The sequence below is a fragment of the Megascapheus bottae genome, chromosome 6 (assembly GCF_031878675.1).
Source record: "Megascapheus bottae isolate mThoBot1 chromosome 6, mThoBot2.hap1, whole genome shotgun sequence".
In the NCBI taxonomy this organism is placed as follows: Eukaryota; Metazoa; Chordata; class Mammalia; order Rodentia; family Geomyidae; genus Megascapheus; species Megascapheus bottae.
Window position 1 is genome coordinate 75,153,050 of NC_143514.1, and position 27,809 is coordinate 75,180,858.

Consider the following 27,809-nt stretch of genomic DNA (forward strand, 5'->3'; position numbering starts at 1 on the left):
GATGGCAGAATAAGACCAGTCCTGGAAGCTGTCCAAACTCCACTGGTGGTCTGCCCACTCGTGGGGCTGGCATGGCTGCTTGGAGCCCAGGGTCCCGAGGGCACAGCAGGCCAGAGCTGAGGGAGCAGATGGTGGGTGTGGCCTGACCCAGGGAAAAGAGTGCGAGGGAGAGGTGACCAGTGAAGCCAGACACCAGAACATGGGCCACAAGTGGAAAGTGAGTACTGTTCAACGTGGAGTCTAGAATGAGTTTTGGCTCATTTGTCACAAAAAAAAGCCCCCAAAGCAAAAACCCTCAAAATGACTTGAAGATACAGCACTTTGGGGGTGACGTTCAAAATGCAGCTATTGAGAGAGTTTAAGTTCCTTGGTACAAAGATGCATCTGGCATTTTACTAGAGAGATGCCAGGGAACCTGGAGGCTCCTCCACCCGGCTCCAGGCAGGAAGAACTTGTCTTCAGTTTAACATCTACTGGCTTTATAGCAGCTTATTTATCTACGTTCAGAGAACAAGATTACAAGTTATGGCTCCTAAATATCCATACCCTAAAATCAACAGAGGCAGAAAGGCATCTGAAACATACAGGTCAGCGGCTCAGTCTTACAGTGCATCTGGTGGGGAGACCCCATGCCCTGGAGGGGGGGGCGAGGCGTGGGGAGGCCACTCGTGATCCCAGGAAGCCTCCTGGCAGTCTCTTTCCTCTGCCTGGGAGAAAAGTTAGCTCATCTGCAGAGCCCCCACTCACCCCTTTCCTTGCCAAACCGTGCCTGGCAAGCTGCTGTGGGGGATACCCCCAAATACATTTCTCAGCTGCTCACTCCCAGAACAACTATCCCATGGGAGATTGGAACTAGGCCGATTTCAGGACGCAGGGCCCTGTAGTTGCAGTGGGCCATTCCCTGGTAGGAGCATGCGCTGTGGGATAGAGAGGTACAGCGGGGGCCAGGCCTGGGCCTGAGGCTGGATGAGGGGAAGGCCAATGATCCCACCTGACCTGCACGACAGGTCTTCTTCAGGGTCAGGGTTGGGGCCACGTGGGGCAGGATGAGAAAGGAGGAGAGTAGGAGCCTGGGACAGGCTCGGCAGGGTGGAAGGAAGGAGCGGTCTACTTTAAATAGTGCAGAGGCATTCGGATGAGGACATCCAAAGGCAAGTGTTCGTATCTAGGGAATTCAAACCTGCCCTAGGTGAAGGCAGGGCAGAGGAAGAATCTTCTAGGCATTGTTCTGAAGAGTAATTCTAATCTCTACTCTGAGTCCTGAAAATACCTGTTTCCTGGGGCATGTTAAAAATCAGAAGAGTTCACATCTCTTTTGGAAATCGACTCAGTCTAGCTCAGGCCATGATGGGATATAAAACCTCTGTAAGGATCCTTCTAGCAGCCGCTCCATCCACAAGGACAACTTGTTCAACTTGCCTTTGATGGGCTTGGACCCCACGCAGGAAGACTTCCCCCGAGACTCGCTCAGGTGGAGGGAGGGGTCCAGATCGCCACACGCCCCCAAGGCCTCCTCCTCTTCCAGTGTTTTTTGGGGCTTGAAAAGGCAGAAGTATTTCTTGTGGCCGTTCAGAGCCAGTACATAACCTGTGTAGTCCCGCTCCATGAAATGCTTATCGTACTGGTTTGGGATGGGGGCTGCATCTTGGGCAAATTCCAGCAAGTACTCCAGCCACTCCCGGTGCTTGTCCAGGCTCAGGAAGGAGAAGTGTAGGCAGCTGCTCCTGCAGGGAGAACTGCTGGTGAGGGGCAAGGAAGGGTCAGGGCCTGAGGCTGCACATGCGCCAGGCGCTCTCAAAACAACAAAACATGAACGCAAAAGGGGAGAAGAAGTCTTGCCCCGGGAGCTGGGTGCTGGAGGCTCTTTCTGGTAATCCTATCTCCTCAGAAGTCTGAGCTCCGATGTCTAAGGACCACCTGTTCAAAGCCAATCTGGACAGGTAAGTCCCCGAGGCTCTAATCTCCGATTAACTACACAAAAGTCAGAATCAGAGCTGTGGCTCAAGTGGTAGAACACCAGCCTTGAGCTAAAATGTTAAAGGACAGCACCCAGACCCTGAGTTCAAGCCCTAGACACAACTAAAAACTCCCATTATGGCTTAGGTATGGACACAGAAGGAGGGGCGTGGCCAGGAAGGGCCCCTCCCGCCCCCTCATGTTCTCACACGCCGGCCTACACACGCGTGCCTACCCAGTGAACGAATAGACCTCGAAAGCAAATTTCTGCAGCAGGCTGTTCTTGGTGGAGGCCGACAGGATGAGGACCACGTTCATGTGGCCGGGCCGCAGGCGCACCAGGTTGCTGGTGTACGTCACGTCCGTGAGCTCCGTCACCTCCACAAAGCCTTTCTTAGGAACCTTGCTGCGGAGAAATGGGGGGGGGGGGTGTGAGGGTTACCACATGGGGAGGGGCGGGGAGGGCAGAGGAGGTAGGAGGGGGGAGGGAGGGTAATGACATCACTACTACTTTGAAGACGGCTGACCAGACTGGGAATGCTACTTAAGTATCGCACTGGTAGAATGGGGTGCAAGATCAGAGGGGGGCCCCTGACTTGCAACAGTCTTTCTGAGGTAGCTTCTGGCGGTGCAGAGGCTGCTTTAGGACAAGATGAAGGGGGTATGGCCACTCAGCCTGAGTCTCTGTCTAGGGACTGAGCCCCTCTCTGGGGCTGTGTGCTCTGCCTCCAGAGCCATCCAGGCATGGGTCAGGACTTGCTTCTGGCTCATCCACCACCTTCCTTATGGTGCCTTCACTATCCATTATGAGATCGAGAAACACATCATGGACGTGAGACATAGTCCTAGGTCTGCTCACAGCCTGACCCATGAGGTCCAGGTCCAGAACTTTCCATTTGTGACCACACATTGGCACTTTTCACTGTGGCCACAAGTTTTGCATAGTGCCTCATTTCAGATTCTGGGCTTTCAAAGTAGGGGTGCTCAACCTGTATCTAGCTCTCACACATGGTGGGGGACAGTCTTCTGTGCTGCCCATAGGCCCGACTGTCAGGCTGTGGGCTGGGCGCTGCAGCAGGGGCTGAGGGCAGCAGAGGGTTCTGTGTGTCAGGAAAACCTGCTGATGTCTTTGATGAAGCTCGGCTCTGTCTTCCCGGTCTTCTCAGGGACTTCCTCTTTTTCTGGGGGCTGGGACTCTTGCTCCTCACTGGAGTCACTGAGGATGCAAACACAAATATTATATTTTATTTATTTATTTATTATGCCAGTGCTGGGGCTTAAACTCAGGGCCCGAGTATTGTCCTTGAGCTTTCTCAAGGATAGTGCTCTACTACTTCAGCCATCACACCAGTTCTGCCTTTCTCTGTGTATCTGGTACCAAAGAATTGAACCTAGGGCTTTGTGCAGGCTGTGCACACTCCCGGCTCAAGAGGAATACTCTAAAGAAAGAGTGTAGAGCTGGTGCCAGTGACTCCCCTGTCAATCATAGAGACCCAGGAGGCTGAGATCTGTTTGAAGTCAGCCTGGGTAGAAAAGTCCAAAAGAGGCTAGGAGCGATGGCTCACCCCTGCCATCCTAGCTACTCAGGAGGCTGAGATCTGAGGTTCAAGGTTCAAAGCCAGGGGGCACAAAAGAACCTGAGACTCTTATCTCCAATTAACCTCTAGAAAACGGGAAGTGGGGCTTGGCTCAAGGGTAGGGCAGTAGCCTTGAGCTGAAGAGCTCAGAGACAGCCCCCAGGCCAAGTTTAAGCCAACCACCCCCCCCCCCCAAAAAAAAAAAAAAAGAAAGAAAAGTCCAAAACACTCTATCTTTGGTGAGCAAAAAGCTGGACTTGAGGGATTGCTCAAGTAACGGACTACCAGCTATGAGCAAAAAATCCAAGTGAGGGCCGGGAGTTTAACCTAGTGGTTCAAGTGCTTGCCTAGCATGCATGAAGACCTGGGTTCGATTCCTCGGTACCACATACATAGAAAAAAGCCAGAAGTGGTGCTGAGGCTCAAGTGGTAGAGCTCTAGCCTTGAGAAAGTCCAAGGACAGTGCTCAGGCCCTGAGCTCAAGCCCAGGACTGGCAAAAAACAAAAAAAAAAAAATCCAAATGAGAATGCAAAGTCTTAAATTCAAACCATGGTACTGGGGGGAAGGAAAAATATGACTGACTGTGGAGGTTTGAGGCTCTCTCTGAGCAGCCGGGCACTTACCTGAAAGCCTGGACAATGACGGTGCCAAAGAGGATAAAGAGGGCCGAAAAGATGAGAGATAGCAGGGGCATCATCTCCCGCCTGGAACCAAGCACACAGCTGTATTAGCATCATGGGGGCTGGGAGACAAGGAGCTTATGCATCAATAAGCACTGTTCCCCAAACAGGCTGTTCTGCATTGGCTGAGGGAAGGCACACTGTTTCCTTAGGGTTCTAACCAGTCCTGATCCCGGAAATCTGGGTCTGCATGTTGGCATTATCAGAGTGCACTGCCCACCTGGTAAGAGGAGTCACGGTTGTCACAAGGCAGTTACATGCTACTCATGGAACAACTTTTTTTTTTTTATTTTTTTTTTCCCAGTCCTGGGCCTTGAGCTCAGGGCCTGGGCCCTGTCCTTGGACTTTCTCAAGGCCAGAGCTCTACCACTTGAGCCACAGCACCATTTCCAGCTTTTTCTATGTATGTGGTACTGAGGGATCGAACCTGGGTCTTTGTGCATGCTAGGCAAGCACTCTGCCACTAGGCCAAACTCTTGACCCCTCATGGAACAATTTTCTGATGCTTGGACAGTGCTGAATAAAAATAAAATTTTAGGGAATGCTGGGTGTGGTGGCTCACGCCTGTAATCCTAGCTACTCAGGAGGCTGAGATCTGAGGATCATGGTTCAAAACCATCCCAGGCACTAAGGTCCATGAGACTCTTATCTCCAATTAACCGGTAGAAAACTGGAAGTGGCACTGTGGCTCAAGGGGTAGGGTGGCAGCCTTGAGCTGAAGAGCCTAGGGATAATGTCCACGCCCAGAGTTCAAGTTCTATGACCGACAAAGAAAAAAAACAAGTTTGGGTAATGACTTCAGTTTTATTGATTTTCTTGTTTTGGCAGTATGTGAGATTGAACTAGAGGCCTCATACCTTTCTAGGCAAGTGTTGTTCCACTTGAGCCAATCCTCCAGCCCCTTTTTAGCCAGTATAATCCAGAAATGGCTAAGAGTGGTGGAACAGGGCACATAGGGGTGAATATCAAGCTTTCAAGATTTCCTGTATAATCGTTTGATTTTATTTTATTCATTTTGTTTTGTGCCAGGCTTGAATTCTGGGCCTGGAATTCTCACTTGACTTTTTTTACTCAAGGCTAGTGCTCTACCACTTGAACCACAGTTTCATTTTTTTTGCCAGCCCGGGGGCTTGAATTCAGGGCCTGGGCAGTGTCCTTGGACACTTTTTTGCTCAAAATTAGTGCTCTGTTAGTTGAGCCATAGCACCACTTCTGTTTTTTTTCTTTGTATGCAGTACTAGGGAATCAAACCTAGGGCTTCACGCATGCTAGGCAAGCATTCTACCAGTAGGCTAAGCTCCTGGCCCTATTTCTGGCTTTTTGCTAGTTGACTGGAGATGGGAATCTCACGGACTTTCCTTCCTGAGCTGGCTTCAAACCATGATTCTTCAGGTTGCAGCCTCTTGAGTAACCAGGCTTACAAACATGAACCACTGGTGCCTGGCTTTTTCTTTCCCTTCCTTTCCTTCTTCCATCCTTCCTTCCTTCTTTTCCTGTCCTAGGGCTTGAACCCTGGTCTGTCCCAGAACTTATTTTTGCTCAAGGCTTGCATTCTACCACTTGAGTCACAGGTGTTACTTCAGGCTTTTTCTCTACTTTTGGTGCTGAAGAATGGAACCCAGGGCTTTGTGAATGCTAGTCAAGTGCTCTACCATTAAGCCACATTCCTAGCCCTACCTTGCTGTTTGTTGAGACAGTCTGGCTCTATAATTCAATCTGGCCTTAAACTGTCAATACTCCTGTCTTGGACTACAAGTGACCAGCACACCTTGCTGGGAAGTGGTATTCTAAATCTTTGTTTATGCGCAGCCACACATGAGGGGCCTGTCAGTTTTCAGGCATTGTGTTAAGTGCCAGGAGTCACAGCACAAATGTGCAGCAAGCAGCCTTGTTGGGACTTGGAATGGACACCACCACCAAGATTAATTCAGACACTCATATGTGCATGCTGGTGCCTGGATGAAGAGGGGAGTCCCAGTTCTGTATTCCTCAAGGTCAACAAGGGTATAACTGGGGTACCCTTCCCCAACTTGCAGAAAGCAGTAGTCTCTGACTACTGCTACATGGGCGACACATGAAGCCAACTGTGGGCCAATGCTGGCCCTGGGCAAAAAAGTACTGGACTGAAGCCAAGTGCTGGTGGTTTATGTCTGTCATCCTAGCCACTGAACAGGCTGAGATCTGAGGATTATGGTTCAAAACCAGCCTGGTCAGGAATGTCTATGAGATTCTTTTCTCTTTTGTTGGTTGTGGAGCTTGAACTCAGGGCCTGGACATCGTCTTTGAGCTTTTTTTAAAAAATATATATTTTTTTATTTTTGGTCATGGGACTTGAACTCTGGGTCTGGGAGCTCTCCCTGAGCTCTGTAGTTCAAGGCTAGCGCTCTACCACTCGAGCCACAGTGCCACTTCTGTTTTTTTGGTGGTTAAAGTCTCACAGGCTTTAGTGCCTGGGTTGGCTTTGAACTGCAATCCTCGGATCTCAGCTAGGATTACAGGCTTGAGCCATCACGACCTAGCTCCCTGAGCCTTTTTACTCAAGGCTACCACTTTGAGCCACAGCTTCACTTCCAGTTTTCTGGTGGTTAATTGGAGATAAGAGTCTCATGGACTTTCCTGCCTGAGCTGGTTTTGATCCACAAGTCTCCTATAAGGTTCTTTTTGTGCTAGTCTGGGTAATGTCCCTGAGCTTCTTTTGCTCAAGGCTAGCATTCTGCCACTTGTATCACAGCACCACTTCTGGGTTTTTCTGTTTATGTGGTATCAAGGAATTGAACTTAGGATTTCATATATGCTAGGCAAGCACTCAACCACTAAGCCACATTCCTAGCCCTCTTACGGGATTCTTATCTCCAATTAACCACCAGAAACCCAGAAGTGGAGCTGTGGCTCAAGCAGTAGCCTATTACCCTTTAGAGAAAAAGCTAAGGGACAGCATCTAGGACCTGAGTATAAGAACTAGCACACAATAAATAAATAAAAGGAAAAAAATTGCCAGGTGTGGTGGCTTACACCTGTAATCCTAGCTACTCAGGAGGCTGAGATCTGAGGATCTTGGTTCAAAGCCAGCCCAGGCACTGAAGTCCATGAACCTTTTATCTCCAATTAACTAACTAACCACCAGAATACCGGAAGTGATACTATGTCTCAAGGGGTAGGGCAGTAGCCTTGAGCTGAAGAGCTCAGGGACAGTGCCCAGGCCCAGAGTTCAAGCCCTGTGATCAACAGAAATAAATACATAAGGGGCTGGGATGTAGTTCAGTGGCAAAGTGATTGCCTAGCAAGTGCAACATCCTGGGTCCGATCCCCAGTACCAAATAAATAAAGAAATTATTGAAGCAGAGCATCTGTTGGCAATGAGCCATCGTTTTCCCACTGACACGAGGATGGGTTATTCCCAAAAAAGAAACCAGGAAGCTGGAATTAACTTAGAAAGAATCCTTTTCCAGCCATTCTCCTACCAGTTGTTGTGAAACACGCTATCCCAGATGTCTGCGAGGTAGTCGGAGGTGGAGTAGAGCCACCGCAGGAGGAACATCTGTGGGGAGAGAAAGCAAGACGGTGGTTGAGGAGGGGGAGCTCTGCCCTGGCACAGTGTGCTCAGCAGAGCCCGGCTCTCTATCCCCTCCCCCCCATGCTCTACTGGGCCAGGTTGCTTACAGGGGCAAGTTCATCCGCCAGCTCTGGAAGCACAGCCTCCGAGGACAGAAGAGCTGGATCTTTCCGCAGCTGGTCAAGGTAGCCCAGGAGGACAAATCTGTCACTCTCACTGCCTGTCCAGGGGTCTTCCAGGGTTTTATACACCACCCTTCCAGCTGTGTTGCGTCTTTCCAAGATGGACACCTGGGAGAAGGGAAGAAAACCACCACACATCTCAAAAGCAGCCATGTGTGTGGCACATGCCTGTAACCCCAGCAACTAGAGGTTGGGAAAATCACGGGCTGAAGGCCGCCTGGACTGCAGGGGTAGACTGTGTTTCACAAAAATAAAAGCCCTCCACGGAGGAGGGAAAGGCACAGAAACAAGAGAGGAGGTATCAAGGTACCCATTACCTGACGAATGTAACCGTAACCCCTATACATTATCCCAAAAATAAAATACAATAAAACAAACAAATAAACAAAAGCCCTCCAGGCTGGTGCTGGCTCACCCCTGTCATCCTAGCTACTCAGGAGGCTAAGATCTGAGGATCAGGGTTCAAAGCCAGCCCAGGTACAAAAGGACCTGAGACCCTTAACTCCACTTAACCTCTAGAAAACGGGAAGTGGGGCTTGGCTTGAGGGTAGGGTGCTCGCTAGGTAGTGCTCCATCAACTGAGCCACAGCCCCTAGCACTGAGTGAAAATTTTCTGACAGAAGAAATTAATGTTATTGTTTACTGAAATGGGGTGTCCTTACGTTGCTCAACGTAGTATTGAACTCCTAGGGTCAAGATATTCTTTGGTTCCAACCTCCTAAAAGCAATTACTTTTATGGTAACTTTCACAGTTTTGTTTTCTTTTTAAAGAAAAGGGCTTTTTTTTTTTTTTTGGTGGGTCTTGGCGCTTGAACTCTGGGCCTGGGCGCTCTCCAGCTTAAGGCTACCACCCTACCCCTGGGCTTGGGCATTGTCCCTGAGCTCTTCAGCTCAAGGCTACCACCCTACCCCTGGGCTTGGGCACTGTCCCTGAGCTCTTCAGCTCAAGGCTACCACCCTACCCCTGGGCTTGGGCACTGTCCCTGAGCTCTTCAGCAAAAGGCCACTGCCCTATCCTTAAGCCAAGCCCCACTTCCCATTTTCTACAGGTTAACTGAGGATAAGAGCCTCAAGTCTTTTTGGGCCCGGGCTGGCTTTGAACCTTGATCCTCAGATCTCAGCTTCCTGAGTAGCTAGGGTTACAGGCATGAGCCACCGTGCCATGCCATGCCATGCTGGCTTAATGTTGATTTTTCAAGAAAGGCAGAGAGGTTTTCCATGATACCAATGGCAATGGAGCTCAGGGCCTTGCTCCACATCCTGACCCAAGAGAAGACGCATAACCCTGAAGATGTGATGACAAAGCAGGGGAAGGAAGGAGATCCAGTAAGATGACAGGGAACAGGCAGAGGAGGCGATTCCAAAGAGCATTCTGAAGATTTGGAAAAATGTAGCATCCACTTGGGGTCTGGCAGGGACTGACCTGCTTGGGGTGAGGCTGGTGAGAAGGTCCACCAGGTGCTGGTCCCTCATGCCTGTAAAGCCAGCTAATCATGAGGCTGGGAACTGAAGGCTGGTTCAAAGCCAGCCCAGGCAGACATATCTGAGAGACCTTCATCTTGAACTAACCAGCAAAAAGCTAAAAGGGAGGTGTGGCTCAAGTGGTACAAGGCCAGCTTCAAGCTACAAAGGGAAAGCACCAGGTGCTGAGTTCAAGCCCTGATCTCCGAGGAGACCCAGCCCATCTCTGGATGTGAAAGGCTGCCTCCTACCAGGCTTCCAAAACACCTCTCAGAGCTTTCTAGGTTAAACAGAACCAAGGGCCAAGGTCTTGAAAAGAACATAGGGTCTGGGGCCGGGAGTTTGGCCTAGTGGTTAAAGTGCTTGCCTAGCATGCACGAAGACCCGGGTTCGATTCCTCGGTACCACATGCCTAGAAAAAAGCCAGAAGTGGTGCTGAGGCTCAAGTGGTAGAGCTCTAGCCTTGAGAAAGTCCAAGGACAGTGCTCAGGCCCTGAGCTCAAGCCCAGGACTGGCAAAAAAAAAAAAAAAAAAAGAACATAGGGTCAGGAGGAGAAGTGGGGCTCACCGCGGACTTCCCCTGAAATGCCTCGCTGTTGGGGAGCAGGGTGCTGGCAAACTCTGGCTGTCGGCCGCTGTACACGTGCACAAATCTCACTGTGTCTTGTGTGTTTGCCAAGGCGAAGGACAGGAAGGCTTCAAAGGCTTTGCTCATCTTGGAGGCCTCTGTAGTCAGCAAAACCACACAGTATCTGCACGAGCAAGAGAGAGCATGCTACCACCAACCTGGGGACAGGCCCAGGATGCAGAAGGCCAGTGGGTGTGGGGGAGATGGGAGACCCACCCCATCTTACAGACTGAAGACACTGCTCAGTGTCTTCAGTATTGAGTGGAGAGGAGACCCCCAACTCACTAGTGACTTGCTCCTTCTGCAGTCTACTAGTGTTCCCCCAAGCCCAATTCCGGCCTGGCCCTTAGGACTTTCTTTTAAGAGACTTTGTATTACTGAAGGTACACTTCTTTTGCAAGTCATATTGGAAGCTGAGCCATCCACCCATCCATCCATCCATCCATCCATCCAACCAATTACTAAAATATCTTACTACATGCTGGTACTTACTCTATGCACTTACTCGAGAAGACAGAAGGCATTGCTGCCCTTATGAACTCAGACCAGAGAAGAAGCTGGATGTTAAATAAATGAATAGCCATCTCCTCATGGCTAAGCACAGAACTATGACAAAAAGAAGAGGAGGAAGGGCCAGAGAGAGGCCAGCATGGGGTGGAAATCGTATTTTGGCAGACAGGTTGGTCGGGGGAATGTTGAGCTGAGATCTTAATTAAATGAGCCATGAGAGTATAGACTGGCCTCAAACACAGTCCTCCAGGGATCACAGATGTGTGCCACTGGCGACTGGCTTGTCCAGACATCTTTTACATATGACACAGCCGAAAGTTGAAAGCCACTGATCCATCAGTCTGAGAAGGTACAATAAATATTTCCCTGTAGTTCAAACTTTTCAGAGACTGTGTAGTAATACTTTGCATACATATTTTATTAAATATGTATGGCTTGGCCTTTCCAATTCCCCACTGTAATTTATCATTTCCTCGGTGATCGCCCTTTCCTGTCTCCTCTGCTATAGGAGGGAGTAGCTGTCACTCTAGGCTTCATTAAAGGGCCTCAGCTTTACTGACAAAGTCTTCTCACTCTGAAGTCTCTGCTAACATGCGCATCTCTAATTCCAGGCTAGATCATTCAACAGTGTGGACCTAGCTACCTGCCACCTCCCAGTCAGCCATTACTCAGGAGCTGAGGAATCAACTGGACCCCAGGGTGAGGCTGGAGTGCAGGAGCAGGCCCTGCACTGGGGTGGGAAGCCAAGCCGAGCGCGTGTCCTTACTTCCTCTGCCGGTGAGAGCGCTTCACGGGGCAGAGCTCATGGAAGAGCTTCTGGCTGGTGAGGCGGGCTGCCAACAGGTACTTGTTCTGGGTGATGAAGTCATCGATGACCTGCTTCTTCAGCCCACGCGCCTGCAGGGAAACCAACAAGTCAGGACACTCTGCCCCTCCAACATGCAGACACAGCACGTGGGAATGCATTTTGCTCACATTCTTACTAAAAATGATCATAAAAATGGAGGGGAGGGAAATGGGGACCAAGACATGTTGAAAGGGTATCAATGTATGGGAATTAATGCACCATCTATCTGGCAACTATCATGTAACCCTTCTATTAATTACAATAAAAAATGATAATAACCCGGGTTTGATTCCTAGGTACCATATACATAGAAGAAAGCCGGAAGTGGTGTTGAGGCTCAAGTGGCAGAGCTGTAGCCTTGAGAAAACCCAATACAGTGCTCAGGCCCTAAGTTCAAGTCCCAGGACCAGCCAAAAAAAAAAGTGATAATAACATACCAACCACATAGCCAGGTAAGAGAATGCTTATTTATAGAGAATGAAAAACACAACAGAAGCCAGAAATGAAAGCATTTACCTTTATTTGGAAATTAAGGAAAGTATTTTGAATAAGCCATTGATCTAAGAAGTAAGTTTTCTAACATCTAATAGATTTTTTTGGTTTGTTTTTATTGTTAGTCCTGGGACTTGAACTCTGGAATTGAGTGTTGTTCCTGAGCTCTTCAGCTCAAGGCTAGTTCTCTACCATTTGAGCCACAGCGCCACTTCTGGTTTTCTAGTGGTTAATTGGAGAGAAGAGTCTCATGGACTTTTGTGTCTGGGCTGGCTTTGAACTATGATCCTCAGATCTCAGCCTCCTGAGTAGCTAGGATTATAGGCATGAGCCATTGGCATTTTTTGATACATTCATTTATCCAAAACTTACTAAATATATAAATACTATTTATCAAAGCTTTGAGATACGGAGGCAATATTATTTTGGAGGGCAATTTAAAATGATATTAACCTGCATGAAGTTGTAGTCTCAGTTACTTGGGGGCTGAGACAGGAGGACAGATAGAGTTCAGGAATTCAATGTCAGATTGGGTAACATAGTGACACTTTGTCTCCCAAAACAGCCACAATTAAAAATTATTAGTGTCGGCATGGTGGCTCATGCCTGTAATCCTCCCTACTCAGGAGGCTGAGATCTGAGGATCGAGGTTCAAAGCCAGCTGGGATACTACAAAGCCTGACTTTTATCTTCAATGTATCTCTAGAAAACAGGAAGTGGGACTGTGGCACAAAGGTAGGGCAGTGACCTTGAGCTCTTCTAAAGAGCTCAGGGACAGCACCCAGGCCCAGAGTTCCAGTGCCATGACCACCCCTCCTCCTCCCCCCCCCCACACACAAAAAAAAAGAAGAGAGAAAGAAAGAAAGAAAGGAAATGACTTAAGCATCCATGTCAAGAGTTACAACAACAACAAAACCCCAAAAATATAAAGGTAAAAAGAAGAAAATCCACAAATCCAAATTTAGTGGTTTGAAAAAGCCAATAGAAAAGGTACAAGAAACTGTTATCAAGGAATGCCCCACATATACTGCTGAAGTTGGAAGAAAAAAAGTTTCTTCAAGCTGAGTGACAGTAGTTCACACCTGTAATTCTAGCTACTCAGGAGACAGATCTGAGGATCATGGTTCAAAGCCAGCCCAGGCACAAAAGTCTGGGAGATTCTTATCTCCAATTAATCACCAGAAAACCTGAAGTGGTGCTGTAGCTCAAAGTGATAGATTTTGTTAGCCTTGAGCTGAAGAGCTTAGGGATAGCACCCAAGCCCAGAGTTCAAGTCCCATGACCAACAACAGAAAAGTTACTTCAATTTAAGAAATCCAATAGAAGTGAGTTCTAAAAATATATATAAATCTACAGTTCTGTAATGATAAAAGGAATCACAAGGGGCTGGGAGTTTGGCCTAGTGGTTAAAGTGCTTGCCTAGCATGCATGAAGACCCGGGTTCAATTCCTCGGTACCACATACATAGAAAAAAAAAAAAAAGCCAGCCAGGAGTCTGGCCTAGTGGTTAAAGTGCTTGCCTAGCATGCATGAAGACCCGGGTTCGATTCCTTGGTACCACATATATAGAAAAAAGCCAGAAGTGGTGCTGAGGCTCAAGGTCTGTCCAAGGACAGTGCTCAGGCCCTGAGCTCAAGCCCAGGACTGGCAAAAAAAAAAAAAAAAAAAAAAAAGGAATCACAAAATCTTTCCTAAAGACTCCGTTTTTGCCCAGGCTGGCCTGATTGTGGTTCTCATATGTATAGTCCCTTGCAACTAGAGTGACACATGTACTGTCATGACTGGTTGGGGTAAGGTCTCATGAACCTTCTGCCTGAGCTGCCTTGAACTTCACCCATCTTGATCTCTACTTCTCACATAGCTGGGGTGATAAGTCAAAGTCAATATTTACAAATCAATTACAGGGCTAGGGCTTTTTTTTTTTTATTTTTAAAGATCTTGTCCAAAGGCCAAATCACACTGAAGAGATTTTTTTCCCTATCAGATACCAAAACTATTTCCAAATGATTATATCCCCAGAAACACAAGGAAGCAAATTAAAGACCATAGTCCAGTCTGACCTGGGTTTCAAGTGAAACTCTAATTTGAATATAACCAATGCAAAAAAGGGCTCAAGTGGTAGAGTCCCTGCCTAACAAAAGCAAGGTGCTCAGTTCAATGCCAAGTATCACACACACACACACACTCACACATAACCAAATAGGCAAAGAAAAGAAAAAAACAACAATAAAAAAATCCCTAAACATTAAAGCCATAGCTATAAATGTTTGAAAAATTCTTTTGGTCCAAGGTCAGAAGTCAAACTCAGTTACTGACTTGATTCACTGGCTAGTGCTCTACCAACTGGGTCATGCCTCCAGCTCTAAGGCTGGTTATTCCTTTCTTTCTTTTTTTTTTTTTTTTTGCTTTTAGATTTATTTATTTTGCCAGTCCTAGGGCTTTAACTCAGGGCCTGAGTAATGACCTTTCTCAAAACTAGTGCTCTACCACTTGAGCGACAGCACCATTTCTGGCTTTTTCTGTGTATGTGGTACCAGGGGATCAAACCCAGGGCTTTGTGCATCCTAGGCAAGCACTCTACCACTAGGCCACACTCCTGGCCCCAGCCCTTAGGATTTGTCTGACAATAATATCTTCATGATCTTGGTGTAGAAGTAGGACTCAACTAGAAACAAAAAAAGAACCAATAATAAAGAGGAATACTGATAAGTGCATGTAATAAAGGAACTTATATTCATCAAAAATACACTAGAGCTAAGTGTTGGTGGCTTAAGCCTGTAAATCCTAGCTACTCAGGAGGCTGAAATTGAGAATCATGGTTTGACTTCTGGTAGGTAAATCATGAGATTCTTACCTTCAATTAAAGACTAAAAAAGCTGGAAGTAAAGCTGTAGCTCAAGTGGCAGAGCATTATCCTTGAGCAATAAAGCTCAGGGACAGTGCCCAAGCCCTGTTTCAAGCCCCAGGACTGGCACACCACATACATATAGATGACACTAGATAACGAGAATACAATCAGCATCATTATCAAATAGTCAGGAAATGGAAAGTCCACATCTGTCAATAGTAGGATGGACAATGTACTGTGATCTATTCTTATGAAGTCTTCAACAATAAGAATGGATAAGCATGCCAGGTGCCGTGGCTCACGCCTGTAATCCTAGCTACTCAGGAGGCTGAGATCTGAGGATCATGGTTCAAAGCCAGTCCAAACACAAAAGTCCATGAGACTCTTATCTCCAATTAACCACCAGAAAACCAGAAGTGGCACTGTAGCTCAAATAGCAGAGCACCAGCCTTGAGTTGAAGAGCTCGGGGACAGCGCCCAATCCCAGAATTCAAGCCCCATCACTGACCAAAAGAAAAAAAAAAAAGAGGGTAAGGAGTTTGGCCTAGTGGTAGAGTGCTTGCCTACCATGCAGGAAGCCCTGGGTTAGATTCCTTTGTACCACATACATAGAAAAAGCTGATAGTGGTGCTGTGGTTCAAGTGGTAGAGCTCTAGCCTTGAGAAAGCCCAAGGACAGTGCTCAGACCCTGAATTCAAGCCCCAGGACTGGCCAAAAAATAATGCCTAAGCTCCACATAATGATATCTACAAATCATGAAAACTTAAGTTGGAAGAAGCCAGACACAAGATAGGGACACTTCATGATCATTTTGTGAACACGTGTGAACTATGATGCTAACTGTGGCAGTGTGGGGAGGGAGGGTAAAGGAAAAAGGAACTTTTGGAGATGATATTTTGCTGTTGCTCCAGTTAAGCACCAGAAAACTAGAAGTGGAGTTGTGGCTCAAAACACTAGAGCACTAATCTTCAGCACAATAGTTCAGAGATGTTACCCAAGCCCTGAGTTTAAGTCCCATGACCAATTAACAACAACAACGACAACAAGAATAAAAACAGAAGAGCTAACGGAACAAATTCTGGTTTCATATGCAACATTAAAAATGCCAAAAATGTCTAAGTCCTGGACTATGATCCACCTATTTTAGGCTTCCTATCCTAGCTGGATCGGCAGGTGCACAATACTATACCCAGCTTCTTCTACTGAGATGGAGTCTTGAGCACTTAGCTGCCTAGCTTGACCTGGAACTCCCTTCCACTGATCTCAGCCTGCTAAGCAGTGGCGATGACAGACATGTACGACAGCACCCAGATACTGGTTAAGAAGGGGTCTCGTATATACCTGGGATGAATCCTCCCGAACTCAAGTCTCCTGAATAGCTAAGATTGGAGGAGTGGGTCACTGGCACTTTATTTTCCTGCTTCCTGACGTAGAGGCTGCAGGTAAAGTGTGAAGGGGATCTCCAAATGGGATGCTCACGTACCTGGATCATGTCAGCTGGCTTGTTGATATGCTCTTTGAAGATGAGGATGGCAGGGGCATGGGCATTGACATTGAACTGCCTTGCCATCTCCTCAGCCGCTCGGAAGCCGACATACACATATCCGAATGATAAGTAATCTTTGTATGCAAAAGCAGTCAACTGTGAGGAAGAAAGTGAAGTCGTCAGCAGGGCAGCTCACTTACAAGGAAAGTAGGTCCATTCACATCCGTGCTGGGGTGAAAATCCACCAGAACACCTTCCTACCCACCCAGGAGGTCTGCAGCTCCAACACTTACACAATGAAATCAAATAATCACGTACTGAACTTGGCTGGGAGGCGTGGAGTGTTCGGGACATCAGTGTGGGCATCCTCTCCCACCCATGTCACAGAATGACAGGGCATGCTGGAGCTGTGATGGAGGGCACCACGGAGAAGGCAGGATGTGGGGGCATCACATACTCCCCACATGGCAGTGCAGCAAGACCCTGGGTATGTCGTACGGCCACTATACACCTACGTCTGTAAGCATGAGTACCTGTCTTGGTCTAAGACCCTGTGGCTAGGTGTTGCTGAGGATTTGATGACACCAAGTGTGCTGAAGGTAGTGAGTGGCAGCACAATGGGATGTCTGACCTTTGAGCCGTTCTCATGTTTGAAACTATTGGATGCTGAGCATCTCCTATCCTGGTCCTCAAGATGGAAGTGTTTCAGATTCTGGAACCTTAGTATACTCACAATCAGACGTCGTGGGGATGAAACCAAGTCCAGACACAAAATTCATTTGCTTCACACACGACCTGTACACATTATTTTCAGGGTGTCTGCATTCTGACTGTGACATGAGGTCAGTCAGCTGTGTGATTTGCTACTTATGGTACCATGGTACCATGTTAACACTCAAAAAGCTTCCGAGGGCCGGAAGTTTGGCCTAGTGGTAGAGTGCTTGCCTAGCATGCACGAAGGCCTGGGTTCTATTCTTCAGTATCACGTACATAGAAAAAAAAGACGGAAGTGGTACTGAGGCGCAACTGCTAAAGCTCTAGCTTTGAGAAAGTCCAAAGACAGTGCTCAGGCCCTGAGCTCAAGTCCAGGACTGGCAAAAAAAAAACCTTCCAATTTGGGGGGTTTTGTATTAGGGATGTTCAACTTGTACTTATAAAAAACAGATTCCAACTTTCCACTAAAAGACCCCGCCCATTCTCTCAGCATATTCAATACCTTATAGAGCAGTGGTATCGAGGACCCCTGGTCGAACAGAAGGACATGAGGCTTATTTTCTTGCTGCCAGCCAGTGAGGAATCTGACATAATTTTTGCTTGTGACCTTAAATTAGAAATAAGATGTTAATCTCAGTATTTAATTCTTCTTTTTGTCCTTTGCTGTATTGGGGCTTGAACTCAGGGCCTAGGCTCTGATCTTCCGCTTTTTGCCCAAGGCTAATACTCTACTATGTGAGCTGATATGCAACTCCTGGCTTTTTGGAGGTTAAATGGTTAAAGTCTCACAGACTTTACTGTGTGGGCTGGCTTTGAACTCAGATCTCAGTCTCCTAAGAAGTTACAGGAGTGAACCACCAATGTTTGGCCTGATCTAATTTATTGTCTGGGAAAATAGTCATTTTTTTTTTTTTTGGAGGTGGGGTCAGGGGGCTTGAACTCAACCTAGGCGTTGTCCCCAAGCTCTTCAGCTCAAGGTTACAGCCCTACCCTTGAGCCACAGCAACATTTCCCATTTTCTAGTGGTTAACTGGAGGTAAGAGTCTCAAAATCTTTAGTGCTAGGGCTGGCTTTGAACCACGATCCTCAGATCTCAGCTTTCTGAGTAGCTGGGATTATAGGCATGAGCCACTATGCCGGGCTCATTCACTGTTTTTGTTGTTGTTGTTTTTGTTGTTTGTTTGGGGCTTGAGCTCAGGGCCTAGGTGCTATATCAAAGCAATTTTGAGCTCAAGGCTAGCACTATACCACTTTGAGCCACAGCTCCACTTTTAGAGGTAAGAGTCTCATGAACTTTCCTGCCCAGGCTGGTTGGCTTTGAACCATGATCCTTAGATCTCAGCCTACTGAATATTTAGGATTACAGCTGTGAGCCACTGGCACCTGGCTAGTCATTGCTGTTTTCAATTCAGAGTCCAATGATGGCCATTTCCAGCAAATGAATTTTTTTTTTTTTTTTTTTTTTTGTGCCAGTCCTGGGCTTGAGCTCAGGGCCTGAGCACTGTCCTTGGACTTTCTCAAGGCTAGAGCTCTACCACTTGAGCCTCAGCACCACTTCCGGCTTTTTTCTATATATGTGGTACCAAGGAATCGAACCCGGGTCTTCATGCATGCTAGGCAAGCACTTTAACCACTAGGCCAAACTCCCGGCCCCCAGCAAATGAATTCTTTTAGCTTCCACTTCACCCACCTCAGTTTTCAGTCTCCGACTGCCTCTGGCATAAATGTTTTAGTGTAATTAAAGCATTACTATGTGTTGTGCCGCTCACGGTAGAAGTCAGGTGTGAGAGGTCACAGCCACAGTTCTGCCTGTATTCTCCTCCATAGACACTTACTTTCTCTACCAAGTTCCCCGGAAGAAGGCTCTCCACAAACTGGCGGAGGTTATCCCGGACGACTGCATTGTGGAAGAAGGAGACTTTTCCGTTTATGATCCCCAGGATAGAGGGTGTGCTGTGGGCTCCCAGGTGATGGGCCAGGCGCCTCTCATAGCCTGCGTGGACGACACCAATTCCCACACCTGCAAAGTACAGAAGAGCTACCTGAAGCTGCTTGATGCCCCAGGGCAGTTGAAAGAAATGCCAATGAACAATTTTTTTCCAGCGACATTAAAGGCAAACACACAGAAGGAAATAATAGTGCTAAGTAGTCATTCCTTGCTGGAAGTCTACACTGCTGCTTTGTTTTTGATTTATTTTTTTTTTGGGGGGGGGGCTCATGGGGCTTGAACTCTGGGCCTAGGCACTGTCCCTGAGCTCTTTAGCTCAGGGACAATGCTCTACCACTTTGAGCCACAATGCCTATTCTCAGCCTCCTATTTAATTATAGGTATGAGCTACTGGCACCAGGCTCAACTAATAATTCTCAAGTTTGTGGACATGCAAGGATTCTAGCTAGATGCTTGAAATAAAGCTTCAAAGCAGAAACTCAACATTAAAATGGATTGCATATAGTTTCCCTCTTAAAAAATAGAGAGATGCTAGCCTTGAGAAAGCCCAAGGACAGTGCTCAGGTCCTGAGTCCATGCCCCAGGACTGGCAAAAAAAAAAAAAAAAAAAGAAGAAGAAGAAAAAGAAAACAGAATGATGAAAGTTATCTTCTACCAGTTCCTCCAGATTAAGTAAAATGACCTCACCCAGCCCCTCCAGTTCCTGAACAACTTCTTTCCAGACAGGCTCGATGTGGATGCAGCTGAAGCACCAGTCGGAGGTAATCTTAATGAGGTAGGGCTTCCGGAAACTGTCCGGCACCACTTCATTCACATAGTGGGAAAAGTGCAATAAATACTTCTCATCAATGGAGTCCTGTCGCTCCGAGTTGAAAGGGAAGTGGAAAAATGATTCATCAAAGTAAAAATTTTCATGGAAATGGTGGAAGCGATACTCGCGCTGCTGCTGCTTCTGGTAGCCCTGGTTCTCTCCAGCATGCCCGTAGTGATCATAGTTTGTCCTCTTTTCCTCATTGGAAAGAATCTAGCAAGAAGAAAGATAAGGAGTCCAAAGTAAATCAAGAAGGTCGCCCAAAAGGCTTCTGTTCTGTGGTGCTGGGGATTGAACCCAGGGCCCTGGGCATGCTAAGCAAGTGTTCCACTACTGAGCTACATCCCCAGTTTCAAGGGGCTTTTCTGTAAGCAGCTTGAATGATACAGTAATGTAAACAGCATAACACAATTAGATTTTCTTTTCTTTTCTTTTTCTGGTGCTGGTCCTGGGGCTTGAGCTCAGCACCTGGAGCATTTGTGCTCAACGCTATTGCTGTACCACTTGTGCCACAGTTCTACCTTTTATTGGTTCCTTGGAGATAAAGAGTCTCACAAAGGCTGGCTTTGAATTATGATTCTGAGATCTCAGCCTCCTGAGTAGTTAGGATATAGGGGTGAGCCACTAGCACCTGGCTGGCGTGTGACTCTTTAAATCTTTACCTGAGAAAGGTTAAGTGACATATATATGCTGGGTAATTTCATAATACTAATTAGAGCTTTTAAAATAGGCCAGATTTGGGCTGGGAGTTTGGCCTAGTGGTAGAGTGCTTGCCTAGCACCCACAAAGATCCAGGTTTAATTCCTCGGTACCATATACATAGAAAAAAGCCATAAGTGGTACTGAGGCTCAGGTGGTAGAGCTCTAGTCTTGAGAAAGTCCAAGGACAGTGCTCAGGCCCTGAGCTCAAGCCCAGGACTGGCAAAAAAAAAAAAAAAAAAAATAGGCCAGATTTTCCAATAGTGGAAGTCTTCACATACTTGTTTCAATATACTGGATAGGGCCAAATATGTTCTGTTCACTGTCATGTGGAAACTGGGTCACTGCCCAGGCAATCTGCTCTTCCAAAAAGAACATTCTAGAGTTGATCACCTATGGCACACTTTATAGGAGCTCATGGTAGTATCACAAAGTCTGACACAGTACCTCGTAAGCCTTGCTGATCTGAATGAACTTGTCTTCGGCCCCAGGATCTTTGTTTTTATCAGGATGCCTGAAATACAAATGCACAGCCAGTGAGCATGGACTCCATGTGTTTCTGGTCATGTAACAGCCTCAGACACATACACACCAACATCAGGGGCAATGAGGGACCACTTTCTTAGGAGAGTTTCCTAAAATAAATGCTAGAAGCCATCGTGCTTCACAGGACTCTGAAACAAGAAACTGCACCAGGCTACTTCTTCCCAAATCACTGGAGCTGGGCACATTCCCACAGCAGCAGAGAACTCTGCAGTGTTTTAAAGAAGACAAGCACAGACGTGTGAATCCAGCTGTGCTAGACGTGTGAATCCAGCTGTGCAGCTTCCCCATACCCCAGGCTGGGAGGTGGCCATCCCCTCCCACGTTAATGGTTTGGAGGCAGGCACTGCTTCTTTTCATTTGGTGCCAATACTAGGGCTTGAATTTGGCCTTTTCTATTCAAGTGTTGTGCTCTATCACTTGCTGGCTTTTTGGTGATTACTTGGAGACAAAGAGTCTCACAGACTTTCACACCAGAGCTGGTTTCAAACCGTGATCCTTATATCTCAGCCTCTTGAATAGCTAAATTACAGGCATGAGCCACTGGTGCTTGGCTTAAGGCACTGCTTCTGGTAACAGGCAGGTAGGCACAAGATGGCTTATAGGATGCACAGAGTGTCTTGTTGATGACATTCAAGTTAGAATGCTGCAAAGTCTCATCATCCTCTGCCTGGGACTGCCATGTAGCTACACAATGATTTCAAGCCCCATGTGTAAGCTGTGTCTATAGTTAACTCAAGGTTCTTTCTATTCATCTTAAAACCCTAAGCATTTGCTGTCATCAATAACTAACTGCCTCCATCTTAAGTTCATGCATCATTCTGCATTATTTTTGTGTTTATACCAATTTCTGTTTTTTGGGGGGGAGGACATTTCAAAGTCCTGGACACAGGGGCGAGGATCTATATCAGTATTTCATGTGCACTGATTTTCAAATATTCTCTTCATTAAAAGACAATATGACAAACTGGGTACTTGTAGCCTGTAATCCTAGCTGCTTGTGAGACTAAGATTTGAGAACTGAGGTGCAAAGCCAGTCAGGCAGGCAAAGAGGTTCTAGTGCCAATTAGCCAGAAAAAAGTGTGAAGTAAAACTGTGGCTCAAATGGTAGAGCATCAGCCTTAAAAAAGTGAAAGGAGGGCCGGGAGTTTGGCCTAGTGGTTAAAGTGCTTGCCTAGCATGCATGAAGACCTGGGTTCAATTCCTCGGTACCACATACATAGAAAAAAGCCGGAAGTGGTGCTGTAGCTCAAGTGGTAGAGCTCTAACCTTGAGAAAGTCCAAGGACAGTGCTCAGGCCCTGAGCTCAAGCCCAGGACTGGCAAAAAAAAAAAAAAAAAAAAAAAGTGAAAGGACAGTGCCAGGCCCTGAGTTCAAGCCCCAGTACTGGTGTGCTTGCTTGTGTGTTTATCTTTTGTCACAGAGTCTCACTTATAGCTGGGGCCAGCCTGGAATTTAAGAGTTGCTTGCCTCAGGCTCCTGATGGCTGAGATTATGGGCATGTGCCACGATACTTGGCCTTAAATTTATTATCTATGTAATTAATTTTGCTAACCTCTTCTAAATTTCCTATAGCAAAGGTTCTGGTAAAATAAAACAATCCACAGGGAAGTAAACAATGACTAAATTAGAATTTTTTTAAAAACCCACACTTTAGAATTTAATGAGGGGGAGGAAGAATTTAATGAGCTCATTCAATGTATTTGAATGACTTAGAGCACATGCTCTCATCCCTGACATCATTCTGCCCTTCAGGATTAAATCCTTGCTGTGGGAACGTCTTAGCTACATACAATAAAAACAGTGGAAGGAAATGAGATGGTGGGTCCAAAGAATGTTCTGAATGACAAAAAAAAGAAAAGTGTTTTCATTATTCAAACTTAGGCTAAAGACCAAATGGAGAAAATGATGCAATTCTATGCCAATGGAGATTTAACATAAAGGTCTTCCTAGGTGAAGAAGAGTAGGAAAGGCTTTTTTAGGAGACTGAAGCAGAGAAAGTCTTGCTGGCAGCGAGGCACACAGCACTAAGGAAACTGCCCGCAGTTTCCATGCACAGGAGTGAGTCCCTGAATATGAAGTGGAACACAGTCCAGAAGGGGAAGTCCTGCCCTCCCATACCAGAATTCCAGTGAATATGAAGTTCCTTTACCAACTATTACAAAATGAAGACACTCTGAACTCTTCTGCATGGCAAGTAACATGGTGTCTAATGACTTCTGAAGAAACAACAACAAAAAAGGAGAAACAGCAATACAGCAAGAAGGAAACTAATTTCCCATGCAGATGGTGGAACTATTCAGCCAATTGACTTTTCCTAGGGTAGAAAGGGTTGTTACTTGGCTAGCTTAGATGACAGACACAAAGTATCTATGAAACATAAAATAAACTTATTGAATGGGAAACACAGTTTTCCTGAGAGAGAGAGAAAAAAAGCAATTTTACAAGGTTTCACCAAGCAAGGGAAAATTCCTGAGAAGACTTAGCGAAGCACTGAGTAAAATACAATTTAATAGTCCACCAGTTTCCCTGTGATAGTTCTTTCTGAAATGTCAAGTTGAGAAATACTGTTCTCTTCAGTATAAATGAGCCCATTATGATGTAATATTGAAATGACTCTAAGCTAAAACATAGCCATAATCAGAAAAGCAGCAAGCAACAGTGGAAATGTACATGTGAAATAAAGTCGCACATGTCACTACATGACACTGTATTTCTATGGTGGTGAGATACTCTTAGAGAGAATCTAATTACGGAAGAGAATCATAGATTCATTTACTCAATATTATAACACCCCTTTTAGCTCCTCAAGACAGACAAGTCAAAAAGCTATGCATCCTTAAGCTGTTGATACTGTCTAAAAGGATGCTGTTACTTTATGAATTAACTGTAGATTGACATATTGTGCTACATAAAAGGACAAGAGTTTGAAATGTTACCAAAGCCAAGTTTGGTATACAGAGTCTCTGGAAAGAGGCCATGCAAAACTAGAGACTAGAGACTGTCTTTTTCTTTCTTTCTTTTTTGCTAGTCCTGGGGCTTGAATTCAGGTCCTGGGCACTGTCTTTGGACACTTTTTACTCAAGGCTAGCACACTGCCACATGAACTACAGCATTATTTCTGGCTTTTTTCTGTGTATATGGTACCAAGTAATCAAACTCAGGGCTTTGTGCATGCTAGGCAAGCACTCTACCACGAGGTTATACTCCCGGCCAAAGTCTCAGTGGCCAGTGATTCTAGATTCCTAATATAACCTAAGATATTTATTGACTGCATTATATTATACTTTATTTTCATTTTTCTTTTCTTTCTTTTTTTCCTCTTTCTTGTTTTTGCCAATCCTTGGGCTTGATTCAGAGCCTGGGCACTACCTCTGAGCTTCTTTTGTTCAAGAATAGCACTCTACCACTTGAGTTACACTGCCACTTCTGGCTTTTTCTATTCATGTGGTACTGAGGAATCAAACCCAGAGTTTATGCACGCTAGGTAAGCACTCTACCATTAAGCCACATTCCCAGCTCGTGCTCCTCTCTCTCTCTCTCTCTCTTTGGCTTTAATTCAGAGCCTAGGTGCTGTTCCTTAAGTTTTTTCTCCCAAGCCTAGCAGTTTATCATTTGAGCCACAGCTCTACTTCCAGCTTTTTGGTGGTTAATTAGAGATAAGAGGGTCATGGACTTTCCTGTTTGGGCCAGCTTCAAATCTCAATCCTCAGAGCTCAGCCTCCTGAGTAGGATTATAGGCATGAGCCACTGTGGTGGGCTTCTGCTTTCTTTTCTTTCTTTCTTTTTGTCAGTCCTGGGGCTTGAACTCAGGGCTGAGCACTGTCCTTGGACTTCCTCAAGGTTAGAATTCTAGCCCTTGAGTCACAGCACCACTTCCAGCTTTTTTCTATGGATGTGGTATTGAAAAATTGAACCTAGGTCTTCATGCATGTTAGGCAAGAACTCTACCACTAGGCCAAACTCCCAGCCCTGCCTCTTACCTTTCTTGCAACCAATTTAATAATAGCAGGGTCTATTTGCTTACTAAGAAGAATGGTGCCATGCAGACTCATGGATGGGTGCCACCCACATGTGGCATTGTCCTTCCTGCCCAACTTCCTGCTCTCATCACCTCTGTCCCCCTCTCAACCATAATGATTAAAAAAAAAAGTCACCCCACAAGCTGGGAGTTTGGCCTAGTGCCTAGCATGCACGAAGACCAGGGTTCGATTCTTTGGTACCACATTGATAGAAAAGGCCAGAAGTGGTGCTGCTGTGGCTCAAGGAGTAGAGCTCTAGCCGTGAGAAAGTCCAAGGACAGTGCTCAGGCCCTGAGTTCAAGCTACAGGACTGGCAAAACACATACACACATACACACACACACGCGTGCACGCACATGCGCACGCACGCACACACACACACACACACACACACACACACTAACAGTCAGTTGGTGCACAAGAACAGACTATGAAACCTAAGGTCTTACAGATTTGCCAACTCTGAGCCTCAGTTTTTCTCATCTGTATGACAGGTTCAACAATATTCTCCCTCACAGGCTAATTATAAGGTTCAGTGAGTTGAAACCTGGATGTGAGCATGGAGTCAGTGGTCTACTTTGGAGCCTATCAATCAATGTAAGTCTGCTCCTGGCTTTTGATTGGCTCAGCCAGCAGGAAGTTACCTATATCTTCCCCCAATCCACCCTCCTCCTATGGCTCCCTCTCCAGATCTATCTTTCAACATTTCTGGTTCTTGGTGGGAGAAACCCAATGACGATTGCCCCCAAATAAGCTTTAGATTTATTGCTACCCTGCTAATTAGCATCCTGGGAAACACTGGTTCAACCAGGATATATCCACAAGATTTATTTTAAACTAATATACTAACTTCCTGAACATCCTTTTAAAATTAAAGAGAAAAAGTGCCACCTCAACTTGCTTAAAGCATAAACATTTTTAGAGAACAGGAGTAAAGTGATTACTGTGTTCTTAAAACAAAATGAAAGCACTCCTTTCTGTAATTTCATACTAAATAAACACTCTAGACAGATAAATACCTATCTAGGGAGAGAGATAGATATACATGGAACACCGAACAGAGACAGAGAAAAGCCAATCCTAATTCTTCTTCACAGCTCTACTAACACTGCTTAGCTTACATTCAACTTTGGTTCTGTTTCACCTACCATTCCCGGGCGAGCTTCTTGTAAGCCTTTTTAATGTCAGCCTGACTGGCTGTTCGGCTGACCCCTAGGACTCTGTATGGGTCAAAATCCAGCGCAGACAGAATTTGCAGGATCAGAATCAGAACTAGCAAGAACTGCCAGGAAATGCTCAACTTCCTCACTTCCATCTCTCTTCCTTCCCAGAGCTGCAATGATGGAAGAAGTAGTAAGTTTCAATGCAGAATCTCCGACACTCTTGCTTTGCAGGGGAACGGACAATGATAGACAGATGAAAACCCATCACTATTTAAAATCAACAGTCTCGCTACTACTTCTGAGTATTACAAGACCCATTACAGAGAAAAAGATTAGCAGTAGGACTAATGACTCTCCAGAAGCTTTGGGTTAGAAAAGCATTTTTTAAATGACTGAAAAATGGATGAGATGGAGAAAAAAATAAGTGTACATATGAAAATATAAACAGGATAATCAGGGTGACAGTGTCTCAAATACAAGATTTCATCTATTCTGACAGCAAAGTTAAAAATAAAGCACTCAAAATATTTGGCAGGTAAGACGCCCCAATTCTGCTCTGTACCATGCATTTTGTCCATTCTAACATGAAAATGACTAGCTTTTCTTTCACTCCATTAGCAATAGAGTTGTAATAAAGGCTAAACTTCAGTGAGAAAGAAGGAAAATATTTAATTTTCCAGGTAAGGGAGAATTAAAGACAAAAAAAAAAGGGCTTTAAGCTCCATCTTTGGTGAGCATAGGGACTGAATTCACTGAGGGCTTTGGAAATAATCTTGGCTGGCAGTGAGATATGACAGACATTTACAATGCAGGATCATGATCTCGGTTCTATTACACATCGCCCTGCCCTCCCCTCCCACTGTGGGTCACATTGATCTTGACTTGCCATAAAGTGTTCAGGTTCAAATGTGGCGAGTTTTGGCAAGTGGAAGGCTAACGCTTGCCTGGTTCATCTGGTGACTGACGTTTCCATCTCCATGACCACTAGAATCCTAACCAGTCTCTTCCTTTAAAAGAAGCGGATCTGGCCTGTAAAAAACCGCGCAGGTGATGCAGCTACCGGGTTTGGGAACTCGGGCTTACGCTGGAATGGGTCCCGCACCTCCCTGGCTCTGAGTAAGTTAACTTCACGGCAAGGTGTACCAGGCGTGGGGCAACGGCCGCCGCGCGGTGGGATTGTGATTTCCACCCGGCAGTGTGTTCACCTGGGTCAGCCCGTCCAGTCGATGGGCCTGGGCCGGCCCTCAGCCAGGCAGGCTGCCCGCCCCGGGGGCCGGGGCCGGGGCCGGGGCCGACACCGGCCCGGTAACAGGCAGGCTGCTCGCCCCGGGGACCACGGCCCCAGGACCAGGCAGCGGCGCCCGGGCACCCGTTCTGGGTCAGCCCCTCCTCGAGCGCCCACAGGAGGTCGTGGCCTTCCAGGAGGGGCCCCCCCTACCCCGCCGCCCCGAGAACCCGGGGCCGGGCCCCGTCGCTCCCCGGTCGTCTCCACCCCCGGGCCCAGCGGGCGCCGGGAACGAGAAGGCACTGACGGGAGATCCCGGCCCCGCCGCGTCACGCCGGGAAGGAGTTACCGGGAAAGGGCACCGGCCTAACCAGCGGCAGCGTCCGTGCTCCAGTTAGTCCGCCAGGCCGGCGGCTTCCCGTCCACACCAGCGCTCGGCCGGCACTGGGGAGGGGAAGGGGCG

General features: G+C 46.7%; 1 protein-coding gene across 2 annotated transcripts; it reads right to left on the bottom strand.

Moving 5' to 3' along the window:
* Nucleotides 1-328: 328 nt before the first annotated feature.
* Dnajc16 (DnaJ heat shock protein family (Hsp40) member C16) lies at nt 329-27,809 on the bottom strand. 2 transcript variants are annotated; one of them, XM_090335763.1, is made up of 15 exons: nt 27,696-27,809; nt 26,107-26,291; nt 20,841-20,907; nt 19,571-19,907; nt 18,771-18,955; nt 17,438-17,542; nt 16,219-16,377; nt 11,315-11,445; nt 9,979-10,162; nt 7,875-8,057; nt 7,676-7,752; nt 4,158-4,238; nt 3,074-3,172; nt 2,192-2,362; nt 329-1,724 (listed from the first exon to the last, which is right to left on the bottom strand). In XM_090335763.1, the coding sequence occupies exons 2-15, from the start codon at nt 26,271-26,273 to the stop codon at nt 1,328-1,330; spliced, it is 2,343 nt and encodes a 780-aa protein (XP_090191889.1). In that variant the 5' UTR covers nt 26,274-26,291; nt 27,696-27,809; the 3' UTR covers nt 329-1,327. The 2 variants fall into 2 exon arrangements, with proteins under 2 accessions (XP_090191889.1, XP_090191888.1); XM_090335762.1 differs by lacking the exon at nt 27,696-27,809 and adding an exon at nt 27,008-27,063.